We start from the raw sequence: 21608 nt of genomic DNA, 5'->3' as shown, positions 1-21608 counted from the left end.
AGTGGGGCATAAAGCATTTAAGAACACAACACAGCAAGTGCTCAGAAACAGGTGCCAAAACCTTCTTTGATCATAAACAAGGTATGTAGCCCAGGAGTTGCATGGAGGACAGTCAGAGGCTGTGTATATGCCCATATAATCATAATTTGGAAGCTGTTACAAAAGAGGAAACACGCAAAGATTCCATATTGCTTTAAAAGGGCTTACTCTTTATCTCTCCACAGTGTGCTGATCTGAAAGCCTCTTTCCCTCTGCTCCCTCTACAAAACACTAAATATGGCATTCACAAGACAGATGTTAAAATCTTATTTTTCAGCTATAACACATCCCACAGCCACCAGCATCCTCAGCTGCTTCCTCTTCCCCAAGATCCACTCACTGCATTTCCTGTTACCTCTCTCTCCTAATAAAAATCCCCCTAAACCAATTTATCACTTGGCAAGTGCATTTATTTTAGTTGTAGATAAATAACAAGAGAGGGGGCAAAAAAGCCCTGTAAATAGAAAGGTACACTGGTCAAAGCTTCATGGCACTAAGCTTTTATCAAAGTGTGTTTTGTGAGTTAATGGCCCAAATTAGACTACAGAGAGATTTCAGGCAGCCTGAACTAAAAAGTAATTTTCAAAAGCACACAAGGCTTCAAGTGCAGCACTAAAACAGAAAAAGAAAACATGCATGACATTTCTAAACTGCAGAGGAAACAATTATTGTGGTCCACAATAATTGATGTATCAGCAAGACTATAAGTACTTTTGGGTTTTTTTTGACAGTATATTTAGCACAGTTGCAGTACTACAGAACATAGAAAAGAGTGCAATAACAGGAAAAAAAAAAAAGAAAGGGAAACCATGGAAGAAAAAAAAGACCTCTAAATTAGACCCATGAAATATTTAAACCCATAGCAAGACAATGAGAAACCTTAGTATAGTTATTTGAGGCATTTTCCATATATTGTGTAAGATCATAGCTCTAGAAGAGAGATAGTGATGAGGGAAAACTTTCCAACAAAGCCAGTATGAAATTTTTTTAAAGCTTTACAAACTACCAAGGTCACAAAATTACCCACCTGCCTCTTGAGCTGAAGAGCCTCCAGGGAGCAGCAGGCAGCTCAGATCTAAAGAGAAGATCCATTGAACAAAGCTATTCAAGTATCCCACAGAACTACTGATTTCTGAACTTAGCTCTAGCTCTTCTGTTATCTACAGTCTTTGGCCTCAGAAGCAAACTCATCCAGGTGACAAAATACATTCTGATGATGCTGTTTCATGATTATCATTACCATGATTATCTGTGATTATCATCATTCATGATCATCTGTGGCATGACCTCCAGGTTGTTTGACAGCAATAAAAAAACCCCAAATCAGATATTAAAGATTAATCAATAGGAAGATAAATGATTGTACTTTCTCATGGCATTTGTCTTTCAAAGAATTCAGCCCCACTGGGCACCCAATAAAGAATACAAGTGAAGAGGTGTGCTGATAGAACTGCTAACAGAGTATTTATTTGGTATAATGAAATGCTATAAACATCACTTTGCTGTGCTTAAAGCACAGAAGCCTGTGTAGACACATTAACTGAACAATTTTGCCTTCCAGAACAAAGCTCAAAAGAAAGATCCGCCTCAGAAGTCCAGCTTGTACCTCCTGGGCCATTGGAAAATTGACTTCCTAAGAGTCCCTTTTTGAACACAGCGAAGATTAATGGCTCTAAAGCAGAACAGGGGTTGGCAATGAGGCGAAGAAATGCTTTTATAGCAGTCTTTAGTTAGAGCCAATTCAGGCAAGGGACAAACACCTTGCAAGGAAGCTGCGTGCCTTCATTCAGCAATTTAAAAGTGTTCCATTATCCAGTTAAACTCCTGCAGTCCTATTTCATCATTCAGCCTTTCCTCAGTGTGCTACCTGAATTCTTCTGGAATGAACACAGTACTCTGATTTTGTCTGTCTCTCCCTGGTCTAATGGCATCATGAGTTAATGAAGCCATCAATTAACTATCCTTGTCTCACCAGAAATAGAACAGAGGCAAAAAAGGGGTTGAAAAGTTATCAGTTTTCTTTTCAATCCAATTTTTTTTAAGCGTATTAAAATTTTTAGTAATCTACAAGCATCTCAAGTAATGTCTAATCTTTAGGAATGGAAAATTTTGAAGCTTGTTGAGATGATTCAAGCTGGTATTTTTTAGTAAGACACTAATTTCATATTCCATCCTCATCCACCCTACCAAAAGGAAATTAAAAAAAAACCATCTTTCCACTTTTAAATCCCTTTCATTTATAAATAACTTCACAATTCAAGATACACAAGGAGAAATGGAAACCAATTCAAGAAAAAACTGCAAGAATGAATGGACTAAAAAACTGCATTGTACAGAAAGTCTCCTCAGGCCAAATCCATCCAGCTCAAAAGAGAAGCAGCTGAAGGATGACCAAGTTAGCTGGTAGCTCAAAAAATTATTAATCTCAAATTGAACTAGACATTGTGAACTATTACAAATAAGATGTTATCTCTGGAGGGGGGAAAAGTCTGTAAGGATGGTTTTGTTATCATCCAAAGCTGAAGAGGAGGGACAGCAATATTCTCACACAGCAGAGCACCACTGGCTCAGGTCCCCCCCTCAGGACACTGACAGAGTTCAGCTTCAGCTCAGAGCAAGGAGATGAGTAAGGGTCTCACTCTGAGACCTTCTATTGAATTTAATTTACTTAGTAAAGGATACAGATATTTATTGCAAAGGAATGAATGATTAGTATTGGTAACTGTGATCCAGATTCTAGTCCTTGCAGGATGTCAGTATCATATAAATGAAATCAAATCAACAAGGTAAAAAAAAAAATCAGAGTATTTACTTACTCACTATGTCACAAAGATTTTCTCAGATTTCAGCAGGCCAAATATATTTCAAACATCAGACTGAGTTTGAGCCTTAGCATCCCAACTGCCAGCTGAACATCCTTGCAACTGGAGTACAGAAAATACCATGAGTGTCATCATCCCCTCCCTTTTGTAGAAAGTATGGCAATGAGAAATGCTACCTGGCACAGATCTATTTCAAAAATTGAGTTTCTGAAATGCTGGCATAACATGATAACGTGTGTGTTATTGGAGGAATGCAAGTCTTAGTTAACTAATATGTAATTTTAATTCTGCAAAGTTTTTCCTTAGTGATCATGCCTTCCTTCCTTCTCAGAAGTACAAGTTTTGTTGCTTTAAATAAATAATGTGAACGACACTGCATTTGGTAAAGGCTCAGAAAACATATTACCCCATGCCAGCTGACAGCAATCACTTGAGAAACTCTTTTAACTCACTTGAAAAGCTGAACATTAAAGTGAAGCAAATTATGCATTTCTAGCAAGACTGCTCATTGCTTTCTGCAGTCCATTTAAGGTGATGGAACAGGTAGCTCCTTTCAAAGCCTTTTCTAAAAGTCACTTTGTGTAAACAACCCATCTGCAGCAGCCATCACAGCTTGGCCTCAAACGACCTGAACACTTGTACTCCTGTAATTGAGGGTCCTACATCACTGATACAAGTCCAGTAGTTCTGTCCTCTTGGCCAAGCATGTCAGTATCAGTGTACTGGATTAAAAACAACAGTGCTATCAGGAAGTGCTATCAGTTCTTTGCTGTAATTCCACAGGAGATACAAATGCTTCATTCTGCTTCTCTTACAGCCTAAGGAAGCATCATATTTCAACACTGGTCTTGAGAAGACTCACACAGAGCACTTGGAGTTCTCTATTCATTTTCATTTCACAGAGTTACTGGGGGAAAAATGAAGTGATATAAAACACCTTATTCCTGTCTCTGCACTTTAATATTTAAAACACTATAAAACTCACTTAACCTCACAATTTATCTTTCAGATAATCTTTGAAATGCTGCAACACTAAAACTTCTGGTGGTGAAGACAAAACTCATTCAAGACTGGCAAACTATTACTCTGCAGCTCTACTTGCATTTTTTTCTGGCACAGCTTTTAAGTAGGGGAAGAAAGATCTTGAAGGACTGAGAATCTGGATAAGACAAGATGCTCCAAGTTTAAGTGTACAACATACCAACAACTGTCTCCAAGCAGCACCCAAATACATCATCTCTACTTGTAAAATTGTATTAAGTACTGATAGCATCCAAATACAAACTTAACAGACATCAGAAGTGCACCTGTGTCCCTCCTCCTCCTCTCTTCACTGCTGAAGAATGCTCCCTGTCTCCTCTCTCAGGGTGCCTCCTGCCCATTTCTTTTTGCTGAGTAGCTCAGACCCTTTCCCTCAATATGGAAGATCAGGCTCCATGGGCCTTTACACACAGACATCAGCAGCCTCACCTGGGAGAGGGATAAGCAGCTGAGCAACTGCACGTACCTCACTGCTACTGCCTCACTAGAGCTCCAGACAACAAAAGCAGGCAAAAATAGACCCAGAAACAACTTTATGCCACAACACTCTCAAAGCTGCTTTCTTCAAATGTCGGACAGAGCTGCCAAGATCATCACTGAATGTTTTCTTTAATGCTTTCCCAGAGCATTTATCTCATACATGCCCAACCGAGCAAAAACATTTTGATTTTTTTTTTTGTCTCAGTAGATAATAAAATTTATTACTTTCTTCCATTCTTTAAATTGAACCAGAGGGCCAAAGACTGAGAACTTTACAAAGAATTAAGTTAATAGGTAGAAAAACAAGGCAAACTAATGACATTTAAGCTAAACCAACATTATTAGGCTATAAAAGATGTGGGCAGAATCTATATGCAACAACTTTAGAATTTTATCAAACACGTTCATATCTATGTGCAGTCCCTAACAAATTCATTTTTTTTTCAATAAACTGCATAGAATTATGAAGGATTAAAATCACATTTTTTGTTAAATGCCAAAAAAATAGTAGAAAGGCCATCATTAGAAACTGGATGTAACAAAATATCCTTGTTGACTTACAGACCTACAGGCCAAATTCACATCTTCAGCATATGTTCTAATGTTTACAACAATAAAACCACAATGTAATTTTTTTTTCAGGTTGTTGTGTTCAGTTTTACATTCTAAATTATGCAGTTGATAGCTACAGTTAGGTTTTTTTTTTAATAAATTCACCTTTAGTTCTCACTAATAGGAATAGAAATATAAGTTTTGGCGATTCACATCAAGTCAAAGTTAATAGTATTCTCACAAAAAAATTCTGTGTTTTAATAAAGCTCTTGAAAGTCAGACAAAGTATTACAAGTTTGTGATTTATAGAATCAAAACAGGAATAGCTTTGTTTTAATCTATCAAAAAAAATCCTGACTTACAGGACAAGTATTAGCATTTTTTAATCAAAACTATTTAACATTCTCAGGATGACAGTTTCATAGCATTTTTAGAATAGATTTTGTGGGTTGGGGTTTTTTTAATCATAATTCAAGAGAATCACAACACTGAAACAGAGGAAGAGTGAAAATTTGTGGCCGTACCTCCCCATATTTTTTTCATAGGAAGATTTTATAGCTCCTGAGACAAATTATTGTGAAACTATGTACAAAATAGATGGTTTATTAATTTGATTTAGTCTAGAAAATTGTTCCTTTTTTTGACAAATGGAGAAAACCTAGAGGTATGTTTCTATTGGCAATGTGTTTCCCTCTCAGTCACTTGTACAGTACTGTCTCACAGTGCATTTGCATTCTGATTCTGTAGACAGGAGCACACTTGTAAGAGATATTTGAGATGTGCTTGGTGTGATGCTGTAAAGATTTCTGATCAGACTGTGGATCACTGTGGAACTGTAAACTACAGAACTAAAAAGCTTCACCTGCTCAGGTTCCTGGTTTCCTAGACTTTTATTCATGCTTTTCTATACAAAACCATGCAGTTTTAAGTACACTTATTTTCTAATCAATCTGCATATTCTCACATTACCATACTAATAATAATCTTAAATCAGGCATCTGCATATTCTTTATCTGCAAAAGAAAGTACAGATCAGCATATCTGTAGCAGGTTCCTCAGATGTCGACACAAATAGCACAACCTGTGAGGGAGAGCACAGTGACACTACCTCTCCCCAAACTTCTCTTAGTGGGAGGATAGAAAAGGAGGAAGACTGAGGTAGCTGGGAACAGCTAGTTCTGTGAAGCTGCAGTGACTTCCAGTGACAATGTATTTGATTTTAAATGCCTTTTGTTCCACTGCAATTAAAAAGGATCAATTTTCAGATGGCATATTCTTATCAGTACATCCTTGCATGCATAAATCTTTCTTTTGTAACACATGCTCTGACATTCCTTTCAGAATTGACACAGTTCTACAGACATGTATTTCTACACTGTGGTCTCAATTTTTCCTGTCCTAATACCCAGAAGGGGTATGCTATATCAAAAATGGTATAGCATTACACTGCCCTATATAGATCTCACCTTATTGACTTTTGAAAATAAGCTTAACTATGATTAGATCAAATAAATTACTCCTGCAATAAACTGCTCAATAATCCTGACCTCTGTTGTGTCAGGTAACAGTCAAAGTCTCACTACCACAAAAAAGAAGACACAAGCAGAGCAAAGCAGACAGAAGCACCTGGACCAACTTTGAAAAGCACTGCTTCTAAATACACCAAGGACAAAAAGCTTGATAAATGCAATTTAACAGCCATTTTTAAGTACAGCATATTTTCATTACTTGGAAATACAACTAAGTAAAACTCTGGTCCTAGTTCCCTCTATGTCAAGCCAGCTTCTTTGCAAGAACTCCAGAGGCAAAACCACAAAATGGTTTTCTTGCACCTATGCAACTGAATTTTCAATATTACTGTTCATTAGAGTATAAAAACTCAACAGTTTTGCAAAAACTACAAGCACTGCTTATAGTCCATGACTGATTAAGCTCCACTTTTACCAGTCTCATGTTCCACATTCATGGACCGTGAGTGCACTTCCACAGGCTATGAATTATTCAAGGCTGAGGTGCTTAAAGACTCTTGTTGCACCTTCTACACTTTTTTAAAAATTAAATATAGTCAAGGCTTTGAAGCTTACAACCCTGGCATTACTCTTTGACCCACAGGATCTTAGCTACTAATATGAAGTATAACAACTTCAAGACACATTCACACAGTAGGATAGCTAGTATCTTGGCAGGGTTTCCTTTTTGCTTGATTTGAAACAGACAATTATCCTTTAATTCTCCCCAGTTCTGAATGCACACCAGCCACCATGCTGTTCAGCATGCTGGAGATGGATCTCTTTTGCTCCCTAAGGTTTAATGTAGACTTTAAATCATGAAGCTGCTAATTGCCTACACGGAACCAGAAACAGCAATCCAGAAAATCTACACTGCTCCCATGCTGTGATCCTCGACCTTGTTTTACTTAATGAGAGATTACTACATTTAACACCAAATTAACCTCCAGATTCCATAGGTGGCATAATGAAGCCAAACAGCAAATTTTCCAAACCACCCTTCCACAGTGTTAAGCCTCTTAAAAATAACTACATGTTTAATGACAGCTGCATTTTACTGAGAGACTTCAACCACACGGCCATACATAAGACCATGGGGCTGGAGAAGTCTCCACAAAGGTCTGGTTTTTTTTACATATAGTACATTTACAATATCCTGAAGGAATTTCTTAGGTAATAGAGAGAGCTTCTTTGTGTCATGCTACAGAAAGCAGTTTGCCTGGACACTCTGCATGACAAAATCAGAGGAATGGGGAACTGAAGAGAGCAGAGCTCAGGCTGCTGAGGGCCAAGACTGTCCCCCTTAGACAGTGGTGTACCTGCAGCATTTCCTCCATTCTCTGCAGTGCTCTCACAGAGAAGCAGGCTCCTGATGGAACAGAGATGTGGAGCCTTACTACAGCTGCAGTGAAAACCAAGTGTGTGGCTCCCACCACAACTGCACAGAAATCTTCTTGGAGCGTTTCCTAGAGAAGAGGCCTAGGCTGACAACTTTATCTCTGGACAAAGATTGACCTACCAGTGCAGCATCTCTACAGGGAAACATCCCTGCTGACTATGCATCAGGTCAGTAAAAACAAGCTTATCTGTGGACTAGCAAGGCAAATTAGTTCGCAATTTTGTTCTGTGCTAATATAAGAATACTTGATAAACCACTAGTTAGAAAATTCCAAAAATTCTCCAACTGAAGGTGCTAAGAAAAAAAATATTAATTAATAAAAAAGCCTAATGCTTCTAACACAAAGGTTTTTACATTTACTCTTGACTTTCTATCTTCTCATTTTTACTACCTAGTTACCTCCACAGAATGGATGCAAAAAGATTTCCATCAGCACACTTAATGAAAAACATTTCTTTCAAGCAAGGCACAAAATTTAGATTTATTTGATTAATCCCAATTTTTGTTTTACATTAAGTACAAAAACCAGCTGGAACGTAGGTGTAAATACAATTCCACAAAGTAGTTCAGTGAGATTTAAAATCATATCCAAAACCATAAAGCACACTTAAAAGCAGCCCAGGATATACAGATTGCTTACCATAACTGCTGAAAGAGCTCATAATGTATCAACATATTTAACAACCTCCAGCAATAACTTATCTCCTTTCTAATCTTTCACTTAAAATGCATTTAGCAATTCTGGACCTAACAAAGAAAGCATTAAAGAATGAGAAGGGCAGGTAAGTTTTACTCAAGCAGAGGCCTAACTTAAACACATACACAATCAAAATTTAAACAACAGAACAATGACTTCAATATTTTGAACATTCTAAGAACATAAATGCTAAGATAATATAGAAAAATAGCCACAGGCTCCAAGACTTATTTACTTCTCAAAGAACTTACGGTGTACTGTAGCTGCCTGAAATATTTTAACAATTATAGAAAATTTTATCTCCAGGTTTGGTATGTTTGTGTTTTCTAGATGACAACATACATTTAAGACAACCATCAACTTATTTACATTTAGAAGCTTATTCCTTTTAAAAACTGTATTAAAAAAATCAGTTTTGGCACTATCCCTAAGGCAATGGATGACAGGTACCTAAGACAGCAAATCACATAATGAAAGCATAACCAGAAGAAAATCATCCTTAACTTATAAGAAATTCTGAGGCTATAATTAAAGAGGAAATCAAAAAATCAGCACTTCTAACTCACTAAAACATCCTACCCAAAGCATTGAAGAATCTTGCTATATGCAACAGGAATTTGCTTTAATCTGTGAAGCCCCCTTGTCTTGTGGGAGAACACAATCTTTCTATGGTTATTAAGTTATCCAACTAGTTTTATTACCAGAAAAGAGCAAAAAATTTAAGGAGAACATGAATTTATGTTTAAAGTAAGCAGAAAAAACATTACTCTGAACTCCAGCCTTTGCTGTCTATTTAAAACACCCCAAAGGTAATTTTTCCATTTAATCCACTGAGTAAAGACCACAGTATAATTTTTTATTGATATGAATAGTTTTAACAACTTCCTTTTTGCATTTCCATCAGCTTCAGTTGTAGCTGACCCTCAAACAACTTCCCAGTGTTGCCACATTTCCACTGCAAAGACTGCAAGACTGGATTTCATAAACTGTGAATTTCATTTAAATTTTAAAATAATCTTTGTGTTTATCCTAAATTTATAAAAAGATTTTTTTTTCAAAACTTAAGGCAAAAAATAAGTTTATTGGTTATGTTTCTTAAAGTCTGAGAAAGTGTTGTGAGGCTGTTTAAATATCAAAAAAGCTAACGCCATATACAGTATTACCAACAAAAGTAAAGAATAAGGCAGCATGCACCCTTAAGATGAAAAGAAAATTTAATTTTACAAGATGTTTAAATAATCCAAAGGCAAAAAGTGTCTGTCTCCTCTAAGAGTATCTTCATAAAACATGGAAATTTTAGAGGAATGTTTTAGAGGACAAGAAGTTACTAAAATATTCCGTTCAACGTTTATACAAATACATTACTACAACTGTAAGTTTACATACAATCAACTGACATCTCAGTGTTAACTAATTACTTAAATTTACAAGACAAACATAAATAAAGCTGTTAAAACAGGCAAGTACAGTACTGATCTATCATTGAGCACAATGCATTTTGTACTTCTTTCACCTTGAAAAGAATCAGATTAGAATTGTGCGAAGTCTATCTCCAAACCTAAAAATAAAATAAAAGAGAATTAAGTATATCTATGCAGGTTTTACACAGCGTGGGCATATTCCAAATGTTTAAGTCCTGTTTTCAGGCATGTAATTTACCATTTAACAACCTTTTGTCTGTTCTCAGAAGAGGCCACAGTCCTTAAGGTTATTTTTAATAATGACATCAGTTACAGCATCAAAAACAAACTGCACATTTTTTGTGTCTGTGGCACACGTGAAGTGAGTGTAGATTTCTTTTGTGTCTTTCCTCTTGTTCAGATCTTCAAACTGACACTGAATGTAAGCAGCTGCTTCTTCATAAGTGTTTGACCCTAGAAGAAGAAAATTGCTCAGTAAGCAGATTTCCAACAGAGGAAATGCACACTATCTTTGAAGGAAGGGGTTCTTTGGAAACAGTTAATCTAAACCTGAAGAGGAGAAATTCCACAGCTATTGCTTTAAGATACCATTAATAAAACCTTGAAAGGAGACCTTTTGGATGCATTTGTAATAACAAAAACTTAGCACTCAATTCAGTTTCAGGTGCAGGAATAGTCTTTCTATTTACTCCAGTGCCAGAGGAACAAGTCATTAACGAACCATCACTTTCCTAGTTTAGGACATTTTGTCTCCTTCATTTAAGTTACTTGCTTTAAATTTTTATGTTTTTAAAAGCTTTGGGGTTTTCTCACACTCAGTTACAGACACCTGGCATACAAATTTCTCCCAAGCTTTTTACTTCCAACATGCTATTTTCTGGTTGAAGTTACAATGAAAGTGATACATAAAAATGCTAAGGCTTGCTAAATGAATAAATGCTCTTTTGCTGTGTATTTCCTGAATAAGCTACAATGTCAAAATGTATGTATACTCCCTGTCCAAAAACTTCTCATGTATCTCGGGAATTCCTACTTACATCAAAATACAAAAGCAGTTTGTTATTTTCTTAGAAATAACTGGCTAAATAAATGAGCCTGAACAGTTGCAGCAGTAACATGTAAATGCTATCAGTGGACCAGCATATTTCACCTGGTTTAAAAGACTTAAGCACTGTTTATTTGTAACCCATCAAAACAACCCCCACCTAAATTTTAGGTCATATAAATATTTTAGATGCCTGAAGTTATAAAACTCCTCATGATCTGTGCATGGAAAATTAGGTATTTAACAAAAAAAAAAAAAAAAAAAACCAAAACAAAACCTTGACATCTCCACCCCTCCAATACCTGCATATTCAGGGTAGCAAATAGTGAGAGGACTTCTTTTGATTTTTTCTTCAAAAAGATCTTTCTTGTTCAGGAATAGAATAATAGAAGTGTCTGTGAACCATTTATTGTTGCAAATACTGTCAAACAATTTCATGCTCTCATGCATCCGATTCTGTAAGTGAAAAAAAAAAAGCCATCACTTTCTATTTTATCAGACTTCAGTAGTAAAATAAGGATACATATTTTTAACTGCTTACAAATGAACCAGTTACAAAACTAAGTTTTTAGCAAACTAAATCATATTTTACTGCAAGGAAATACAGAGAAGCCAAGACTACCACAAAGATCACTTCCACAAGCAGGGTTTAAGCAACTACTTTTTTCTCATTTCCAGGTTTAAGTTTTCAATATTTCATAAATGTTTTGTGTGTTTTGACCTTTTGCAGTACAGATATTTTACAGGAATTGCTGAGTTACCTGTATTTGTCTTAACACAGATTAGATCTTCTGGAAATTGAAAATAAATTCTGCACCTAGCTGATATTCCAGACTAAGGAAGAAAGTTCTACAAAGCTAGAGAATCAAGTAAGCAGGTATTTTAACTCTTACCATAATATTTAACTCTGTAGAAAAATTATCCAACATGTAAGTACTTTGGCCAAGTTCCAATCATTTAAGTAGCAGGATGCTAGCTACGACCTTCTTTGACACTATATTTGACTTGAAAGGTTTTCTTATTTCTCTTTCCTCCCCAAATTATATTTTATAGAAAGTTGCAGAACACAAGGAAGAGCACAAGAGTCTGTTAATGATTCACATACAGAGGTAAGCATCACTTCAGACCACTCAAGAGAGTAAAATGCACCCTGTGCACAGTGACACGGAAGGAGTAAACTCTTGAAAGAGGAGAAAGGAGCCGAGGGTGTTGGAAAGGAAAAAGAAGAGAAAGATTTCTGCAACTAAGACAAGAGATTGGAGAAACACAGTTAGAAAGAAACAAAAACTGAAGACTGAGGAAGGAAAGGAAAACAAAATGTGGCAAAGCAGATACAGATAAGTAAAAAAAATTTCTTACTATATACTTCTAGCTTCCATAAAGAGAATAAAATGTGTATTACTGACAATGTATCTTCATTAATTTATGCTTCCTTTAAAACATGAAAAGTTACATGAATACTTATCTCTTAGTATTCCTTATGAGAATGTGAGGAAATACTTTGGAACCCAAAAGCATGAATTCTCTCACCATTTCTGAGACGTTTTGCACAAACCCCATACATCTTACAAAGCAGTAATACTTCAAAAGACCCATTTATAGCTTTCCTTCAAAGGTTAGCTTCTCTGCAACAACTATTCCCTTCTTCAGCATTATAGTACTTGCCATTTCCTCGTCTTCAGCCAAGACCAAGTCATAATCACTCAGTGCCACACAAAAAATAATTGCTGTAACACCCTCAAAACAATGAATCCACTTCTTCCGCTCTGATCTTTGGCCTCCAACATCAAACATTCTGCAAAACAGAAGCAAAAAGGAGAATGAACTTTGGAATTTTTAGCTTTCTGAATATTAACCAACAACATCTGGAATTATCAGCTGTCTAAGTCTGAGAACAACATCTTAAAAAGAAGGCAAAAAGCCCTGTATCTTATATTTTCTCAGTATACACCTCAATTTTAATAAAGCTTTGAAAGCCTTCCTATACATTTTAGAGAACATGAGAAAGTATGAGATGAAAGACAAACAAAATTAACTATTTACAATACTATACTTCATTAACAAAGTTAATTGTAATCTGTATAAAATAAAAATATACAGTTAGCTTTACTAAAAAGTCTACCATAATAAAAGATACTGATCAATAACATCCTGGTGAATTTTAGCTCCTCTCTCTTCTAAGTCAAATTACAACTCAAATCTGTTCTTCAACTGGCTATATTTATATGGGATATTTTTAAGAGATTATCTTAGAAGACAAAATAAGCATTATATAGTAAAAAACCCCTCATTTTCCAACAATAAATGCATTTTTTGAAATGCAATTAAGTCTCACATATGACACTTACTGAAGCTGACTTGTGTTTTTTATTAGCCCCCTTTTCTGTTTTCCATGAGTTGTAAGGTTGCAAGTACAGAGCAGGTAAAAACCCAACTGATTTAATGTTAGTGCACTGCAGAAACACTGTGAATTGCACTTGAAGGGATTCAATTACAGTTGTTATTTTTAGATATCTTCAAGTGTTCCAAGTTGCTAGGTTTTAATTTGAAAAAAAACCCACAGTAAAAGTAAGTGGAGAAGGAAACAAATTAGAAGAAAAAAAAAAAACCCTTTGCTTTCTCATGGAAAACTGTCAGAAACACTGTAACCTCTAACAAGGTCTTATACTTGGAAAAACTGCAGAAGTGACAATTCTCACTGCTGTTTTAAGGTTCTACATTGAGATAATGCCATGTCAAAAACACTTGAAAGATAATTCCTGCTGAAAAAAGGATTCCTTAGAGGTGCTCCTTACCTTCAGAAAAATCTTTGAAGGGAGGTCTTTGGATATCACTCTATACAAGTGTGAGCCAGCCACCTACTACTCAGTTCTCAAATAACTAGCAATGGCTGTACCCATAGAATATATATTGTACTTAATACTGTACTTTGTACTGTATCTTAATAATGAATCCCTTAAATTTTAGTAATTACTTCTGTTAATTCTAATGCTATGCTTTGTAACTTTATACTGAGACCTGATTTTCCGTAAGAATTAACACTTCTACAAAAAAAGTGTTCTTTGAAAACAGAACTAGTAAATAATCAGACTCAACTTTTGGATTAGACTATAAAACAGGAAGAAGATGACTTGCTATTTGCAATTCAGATTGAATCAATAATCAAAACTATGTTAATTGCTTTATAGAGAAGGCTGAATTGAGGCCCAACCTGCAGGAAAATAAACACAAAGAGCAGAAGAGGAAAGAAATTGATTCTGTGCAGCTAGTCATACTTATGTACCCTTGTCTTAGTATAATCAAGCCTTCCATGTGTTTGGATGATCTTAAAAGTTCATTTCAAGGTTATGTAAGAGCGTACTGCACGCCCTCCCAATAACTCATTAAGCCTATTGCCTAAGGCACAGGTACAGATGTTTGAATGTACAACATTGCAGCTAAACAATTCCACAGGCCTGGCTCAAAGACACATTCTGCAGAAGTGTAACCATATGGTCCTTGTGACAGCCCCAATAATCTGTAAAGACTGGACCCATCTACAGCAGGGAACAAGAAACATGTAAACATGTAAAGTAAGTGAGAAGCTGGAGAGCTCCTGAGACAGTAAAATTCTCTCTTCAGGCTTGGCTAAGGACTACTCTTCTTAGGTTTGCAAGAGATTCATTACACCATTTATCAGCTATTTGTTTGTGGATTAATACAAATTTTATATTCTTAAACCCTAAAACAAAAGATTTTTCACAGTCCTGAAGTATCCATATTTCAGTATTTGCCGTGCATTACCATAGGAAAAATTTCTACAAAGATACTAAACAAATATATAATACAGACATGCTGAACAATTTCTGCAGAATCTAAATCCATATTTAAAGTGTTTTTTACTGAGTTTTCTTCTCATCCTTCCTCATCAGTAGGAGGTAGAGTACATTGATGGTTGACACTATCATGTGTTTTCACCTTGAATGCTGCACATGCGTCAGGGCAAACTTTTTCCAAGAGCATTTTGTGAGAGGACAAGGGGGAATGAGTTCAAAGTGAAAGAGAGTAGGTTTAGATGAGGTATTAGGAGGAAATCCATTATTAGAGGGTAGTGAGGCACTGGAACAAGCTGTCCAGGGAAGTTATGGATGCCCCATCCCTGAAAGTGTCCAAGGCCAGGCTGGATGGAGCTTTGAGCAACCTGGTCTAATGGAGGGTATCCCTGCCCACTGCAGCAGGGTTAGAACTAAACAATCTTTAAGGTCCCTTCCAACCCAAACCATTCTCTGATTCTGTGTGTTTAAACATAAAATGCTCAGAATATTACCATTATTTTCTAAATCTTGCACCACAGAAACCTAAGTTACATTCTCATTCCTTCATCTCTAAAATACTGCCTTAGAGTATAGGACATATTTGAGTTCACCTCTTCTGGAAAATGGATTTACTCTTTCATACAACACCAGGAAACTCTTACAAGCTTCCAGTTCTCCAACAGAATTTAAAACAAGAATCCAATAGAACAGCTATTTAACATGGCAGAAAATGCAATATTTTGTTCTGAGATTTAATTTATATCAAAAGTATCCTTGCAAAACATTTTCAAAATGACAAAAACATTATTGGAGCTCCAACAACTCTCACATGCCTTCAGAAAATTGAGTCAAGTTGTTTTTCTTTTCCATAAAAAGTGAAGGGAAATAATCAAGCTTGTGGTTAGACAAATTTGTTAAATTACACCATTGAATGCCATATTCCATTATTTTACTGAACTTTGATGGACAGATAACCATGCAGCATGATTTACATACTTAAAATGAAGATCCTTGAAAGTAAAGTGAGTTTCCACTATTCCTGTAGTTTTCACTCTAGTCCTGAGAACATCCTGTTGAGTTGGAATGTAGCTGGTTTGTGCTATCCTGTCCAAGTCATTCAAGTAACTAAAGGTAAAAATAAACACTGCTTTCAGTTATTCATAAAACAGCAACAAAATAATTACAAAGAATTACATAAGTTTTAAGTCCATTCATTACACTGTCCTTGAATTTTATAAAAGAGTTTTCTCTGCGAAACAAGACACAGTAGTCTAGTCAAATTTCCAAGTTTTTTCAAAATAAGCTTTTGAGACACAATGAGATTTCACCCAAGATGAAAGGAAACTTTAGCAATTTATTCCATTACAAAGAATTCTTCTTTAGAAAGTCCTACATGCAAACATGGCTCCATAAACATCCATGTTATTGGCTCTAATTAGAACGTCTTCATCTTTGCAAGCTACTGAACTGCAGATTACTTTGAACCATAAACAAAGCCCAAAATCACTCTACTTGATAACAGATACGAAAAGAATAACTCAGTGTTTTGGCCAGAATTAATGTGTCTAAGAAAGGGCCTAATACATGACAATTAACTTTCTATTGAAAATTCCTAATTGCATGTATTTTTTAGAATTAGTATGCTTTCATTGCCAAACTCCTTGCAATGTAGGCCAAGTCCAGTTTTTCTATAAAAAACTATACAGCTCTTACTTGTACTTTTCCCACAGTAAATAGGGAAGGCATTGTATTCTATTTTCTGTGTAACAAGATGTTAACAATTTTACAGATACATTTATATGGCCAGAAGAACAGTGTTCTTAAGAAACTTGAGTCACAGTTGTCTAACACAACAAAACAGACCACAGAAGGTTAGCACAGGAGAGTACGTGAATCCCCAAATGAAGTGCTCATATGGAAAAAAGTTTATACAACTGAGAAACAGCTTCAAGTACTACAAAATACATCAGAATCATAAAAAATGGCACTACAAGGCACTATCACTGCTATTGCCACTCTAACATCTTACATTTCCTTCAGTGGACTCTTTTCCTTGACTGACTTGCCATTACTTATTGCCACACCATCTTACTTTTGCCTTCCTAGTTCCTTAATGTTTTATTTTCTTACTTAAGTGCCCTAGCATAAAAGATACATTTTAATTGCTTCTTGGCTCAACACATTTCCAATAGACAATATTAATTAACAATGAAAACATAGCAATGTTGAAACAGGAAAAAACTCTATTATGCAAAAAAGATAGTATCCTTGGTAATACAGATACAGATCATGTAATCACATTTTTTTGGACACATTCAGATACTAAAAAGGTACTTTAGTCATGCTTCTGTAATAGAAAACCTATTAAAGCATCTTAAATCAATCTTTTGTCTTCTTTAAGGGAGTGAAACACATGGTCAGAACATGACAAGTTCATAATTACACTACAATTTTCCTTTCCAACCTCAAAGCTTTGCTGCAGCATTTTGTCCCAAGCAGACACTATCTTTGTCCAGGATACTTCTGTGGTTTCCATCTACGTGGGAGCAGAACTTGTCAAAACCTGACACCTCACAGTGCTTTAGCTCCTAGCTAGAAGGCAGAGAACCTTGTGTGTCCCCTGTACTTACTAGGCAGCAGAGTCATTGAGCTGGTACTCCCGAGATCTGTTGAAACAGGCCTGAACCCCGGTGTCCTTCCACAGCCTCTTGATAACTCCTGCAAGCTCTGAAGTCATAAACCCTTCTTCTGCTGCTCCAGCCAACACAAAGAGCTGACGAGCATCATCCTTCAGGATGGAAACACAGGGTGAAGAGAGAAATATTGAGAAATACAACAGAAGTATTATCATCTAAGAACTAGATTCAGCAAATGCATTATTTCACCTGATAAATTCATATCAAACAAAATGTGAAATAAAACAATTTATTTTAGTGTTCTGCATTAGATATTAATTCCCACATTTTTCAACAACAGAAAAAGACTAGTAATTGAATTTATTATTAGCTGACAAAGCTTCTGGTCTGTTTATAACCTGAGTGAGGCTTTTATAAACAGGACTAGTAACATATTTTGTGCTCAAACCTAAAGCTATCCATATATGCTCATATAATACCACATACTGGATAAAATGCTTACAATACAAGCTAGACCCTCCAGAAGGGTAGCTGTGTACTGAACAACTGAAGAAAACAAATTAAATGCTTAATTTTAATTAATTATACAACTTTGAAAGTGACAAATAATCACTTCTTCCCAATCATACATCAGGAATTAGAAAAACACTTCTAAAAATCTTTTCAGATGAATCAGCTACAAATATGCAAATTATTCTACTGAGACCAGGTTCTCTTGGTAATGCAATATCAAGCAAACATCAATATTTTTAAGAGCAAATGCTGGATTTTAAAACTATATACAATAACTGGCTTTGAGAGCGAGGCTAATGGAGTACAGGATGTAAATCCACCATTCCCCTTTTATCAGCATTTGACCAGTTCACCAGCGACATCCAATTTTGCCTGAGCAACAAAACTTAGTATTTTATTTTCTAAAGTATTTCTCTTATATTTAGACCTGTAAGGCACTAAAGGGAAGACAGCAGATGGGTATAGGGAAAATCCACATTAGTACTCCCCTGTGGGGAGCTGCTTGACCTTGGATACTAGGGGAACATGATCCAATGCCAAGGTACGTGAGCCAAAAAAAGTCAGCTTGTAACAACTACCCACAGCATGCACTGTTTGTCCAGTAATTAAAAGAAAGAACAATGAATCTGGAAAGAAGGAAGGATAAAAGGGAGGCTTGGACATGTCAGCTGGGAACTGAAAGTGTTACAAGAAAGAGGAGGATTTAAAAAGGCAACATATGACGTTATTCTCACAAAATGTAAGTGAAGACACATATGCAAATCTGTAGAAAAATCTGTCACTTTGCTGTTCCAAAACAAAGCTGTGGGGAAAATAAAGCCCATTTTCAGGATAAGCACAGAAAGCAGTGATTGTTCTAAAGATACTGTCCACTGCAGACTTAAATAATCAAAGACTGTGTGAGCTGACAGGGAAATTGTTTACAGATGGATTGGGTAATACTGCATTTCAGAGGCTGAAAATGAAAGGCTTGCAGTTCAGCGAACTCAAGCCAAACTTGAAGAGATTCAAACATATATATACACATTTGTAGGTATACATATGAAGAATGGGTTGTTGATGTATTGTAGAAAGTGTCTTTTGAAAGCTAGAATAAGTAGAAATCTAAAACAACATTCATCAAACAAAAATACTGATTACTATACATTCACAGAACAAACTGTGAACAAATAATAAAAACATAACAGATTGCAATAATAATTACATATAAAACCCAGAGCTGTGAAGATCAAAGGGGTGGACAGTCAGATTTAATTTGAGCTTTAATTTTGAACACTACACCTGCATAAAAGAAACCTGAATGAGAGTTCTGGTGTTGAATACTGATTGTGGATGCAAATGCAAGGACTCACAAAAGCAGCAAATCTTTAAGAAGGGACAATATATAAAGACACATGATGAAAACGTGTCATTTTATGTGTCTACAGCTTAGAAACTGACAGTTTTGTCACAAAAGATGATGACATTTTATACTTAAGATGGTCTGACTTTCATGTATCTCTACATGCTCTCAAACAGGGGAGTGGGGAAAGGGAAGGTAGAAGAAGATAATTGATTTCAACTTTTTTGAAGGCCAAACATTAAAATGAAAAATGGTCTCTGTTACCCCATCTTCCTTTTGCTAAAATGGCAACTACCACAGACACCACATGTGAGGCAGTATGAAATGATCAAGTTCCACTTTAATTATTAATCAATGCTAGGGACTTTCCTTCAGTTATACTGAAATAGGGAAACTTCCTCTACAGTGTCATTTTTTTAAACAGATTCCATACATAAGGTCATGTAAAATAACCCATTTAACAATCTCTCCAACTGGTGCAAATCTCACTTTCAGAAAGTGGTCTACAGTCCTTAGAAGCACATTGGCTAAATGCTTCTACTTAAACTATCCTGTAGCACAAAGATACACCAGATTTACAACTGACCTGCTGGTGTTACCTGTGCTCCTTTGATTGAATAACTTGAAAAAAGAGAACATTCAACTCACTGCTCTACCATTAGTCTTATGGCAGAAATAAGAGTATGTGATTTTTAAAGACATCTTACCCCATTTTAGAGCAAAACCATCAAAACTCACCTCATAATTTTAAGAAAAACAATCAATGTAACCGTTTATACCAGGAGTTACAATTTTGAGCTATTTTGTCTGCTGAAGACAATAAAATTAAAATAAAATTGAAAATAATTAAGGTATGAACACACTACTACTAACATCTAATGCTAATGTTCCATAGCAATGTTCCTGTGGAAAAAAAAGATTTTGGACCACCAAGACCTGACTATGTACAAAGGGATGGACAGTTATTTTAAGATTGTTCCTGACACAACTTTGCCTCATCATTTATACAGCTCTCTGAAGTCGAAAAACTCAGATGACTTAAAACTGACATCATATAGAACATGGCCCTCAAAATCTTCTTGTTAGTCATTTCATCTGCTAACACCTAAATTTACTCCTCCTCCGTTTTCTCTTACTACGCATTCAGTAACATGAGTCTACCATCTGCCTCTTTCCAGCATCAACTGCCAGACTCCAGAGAGGACTGCACAAACACCAACTAACAAGTAGTGAAACACTGTTGGTGCTATAGAAAACTTTGGTCTCAAGGGCAGACTACAGCAAACATGAGAGCAAATGTAGAGAGGCATAACCAGTGAAACTGAAGCTTTTACTAGTTATGCTTACACCTGAAGAGACATCAGGTAGAATTAACATATGTACATAAAATAATGGCTATAATTGGCTTGCAATCAGATTTAGATTTCAGATACAACTTTATGACTCATTATACATCATTTTACAAGCATCTTCCTTATGACATCCATACATACTGCATTTCACAAGGTTACTGAATGAATACTGTCTAACATTTATAAACTGCTTTTCAAACAACCAATAAAATCTTGAAGACTGTCAAGAATAAAGCATCTACATACTGCTTCTTTTAAAAATCCTCCTTTCCTCCCAAACTGTAATTCCACCTCAAAGTGATGGAAAGAACTTATGACAAATATTCCTGACTACCTTACATATACTTATGAAGAACAAAATCCTTCCTCCATCCTTCCTGTGAGATAGCCACAGTGTGGCAAGTTCTGGCTTCCAAACCAGCACTGGTGAGCATTCTGCACTGTGATTTCTGATTTCTGTGGGGAGGAGATAAAAGCACATGTCCTGAACCAAGTTAAACTGCTGTTCAGACCAACAGCTCTGGGGATCAGTTTCAGCACTGCAGCACAGACTGTATAGAGTTTTGTAATGAGAAGACAAGCAAAAAAAAAGATAAACTGAGCATTTTAGAGAGATATTCCAAACATCTCCCTGCCTGACCAGATGTGGATGTAATCAGGATAACCATAGGTAAGAGCACAGGATTAGGACTGGAGATACCATTAGGTGGGATGGCAAACAAACTCATCAGAGATTTGCACATGGGACATTAGATGAAATAAGATGGAAAATGTACAGGAAAGCTTAGGAAAAGGTCTCATTTCTTGGGAAAAATCCCAGGATGAGTATAATGAAAAAATGGGATCCCAGCAGCAGGTCCATGCCCATGTCTCTTTGAGCAAAATAAAGACCTCAACACTGGAAATCAGTATGAAACAGGACCCAGCTCAAAGGCTGGCAATGTTCCAGGCACTGCTGTGTCTATGA

At 36.0% G+C, this 21608-nt stretch overlaps 1 protein-coding gene across 2 annotated transcripts in view; it reads right to left on the bottom strand.

Moving 5' to 3' along the window:
• Positions 1-8292: 8292 nt before the first annotated feature.
• The window catches only part of GNAI1 (G protein subunit alpha i1), a 33859-nt gene continuing 20543 nt past the window's right edge, over positions 8293-21608 (bottom strand). The window contains exons 4-9 of one of the 2 annotated variants that reach the window (XM_063155605.1): positions 17429-17586; positions 15795-15923; positions 12670-12799; positions 11307-11460; positions 10209-10412; positions 8293-10096 (exon numbers count right to left, since the gene is read on the bottom strand). In XM_063155605.1, the coding sequence (XP_063011675.1) occupies positions 10222-10412; positions 11307-11460; positions 12670-12799; positions 15795-15923; positions 17429-17586 (762 nt within the window). In that variant the 3' untranslated portion in view covers positions 8293-10096; positions 10209-10221. Of the gene's footprint in view, positions 10097-10197; positions 10413-11306; positions 11461-12669; positions 12800-15794; positions 15924-17428; positions 17587-21608 lie in introns of both variants that reach the window. The other variant, XM_063155604.1, reaches the window with a different exon arrangement.

Source organism: Melospiza melodia, chromosome 4, assembly GCF_035770615.1.
Source record: "Melospiza melodia melodia isolate bMelMel2 chromosome 4, bMelMel2.pri, whole genome shotgun sequence".
In the NCBI taxonomy this organism is placed as follows: Eukaryota; Metazoa; Chordata; class Aves; order Passeriformes; family Passerellidae; genus Melospiza; species Melospiza melodia.
Note: the sequence above shows the minus strand (reverse complement) of the source record. Positions and strands in the feature narration are given on the sequence as shown.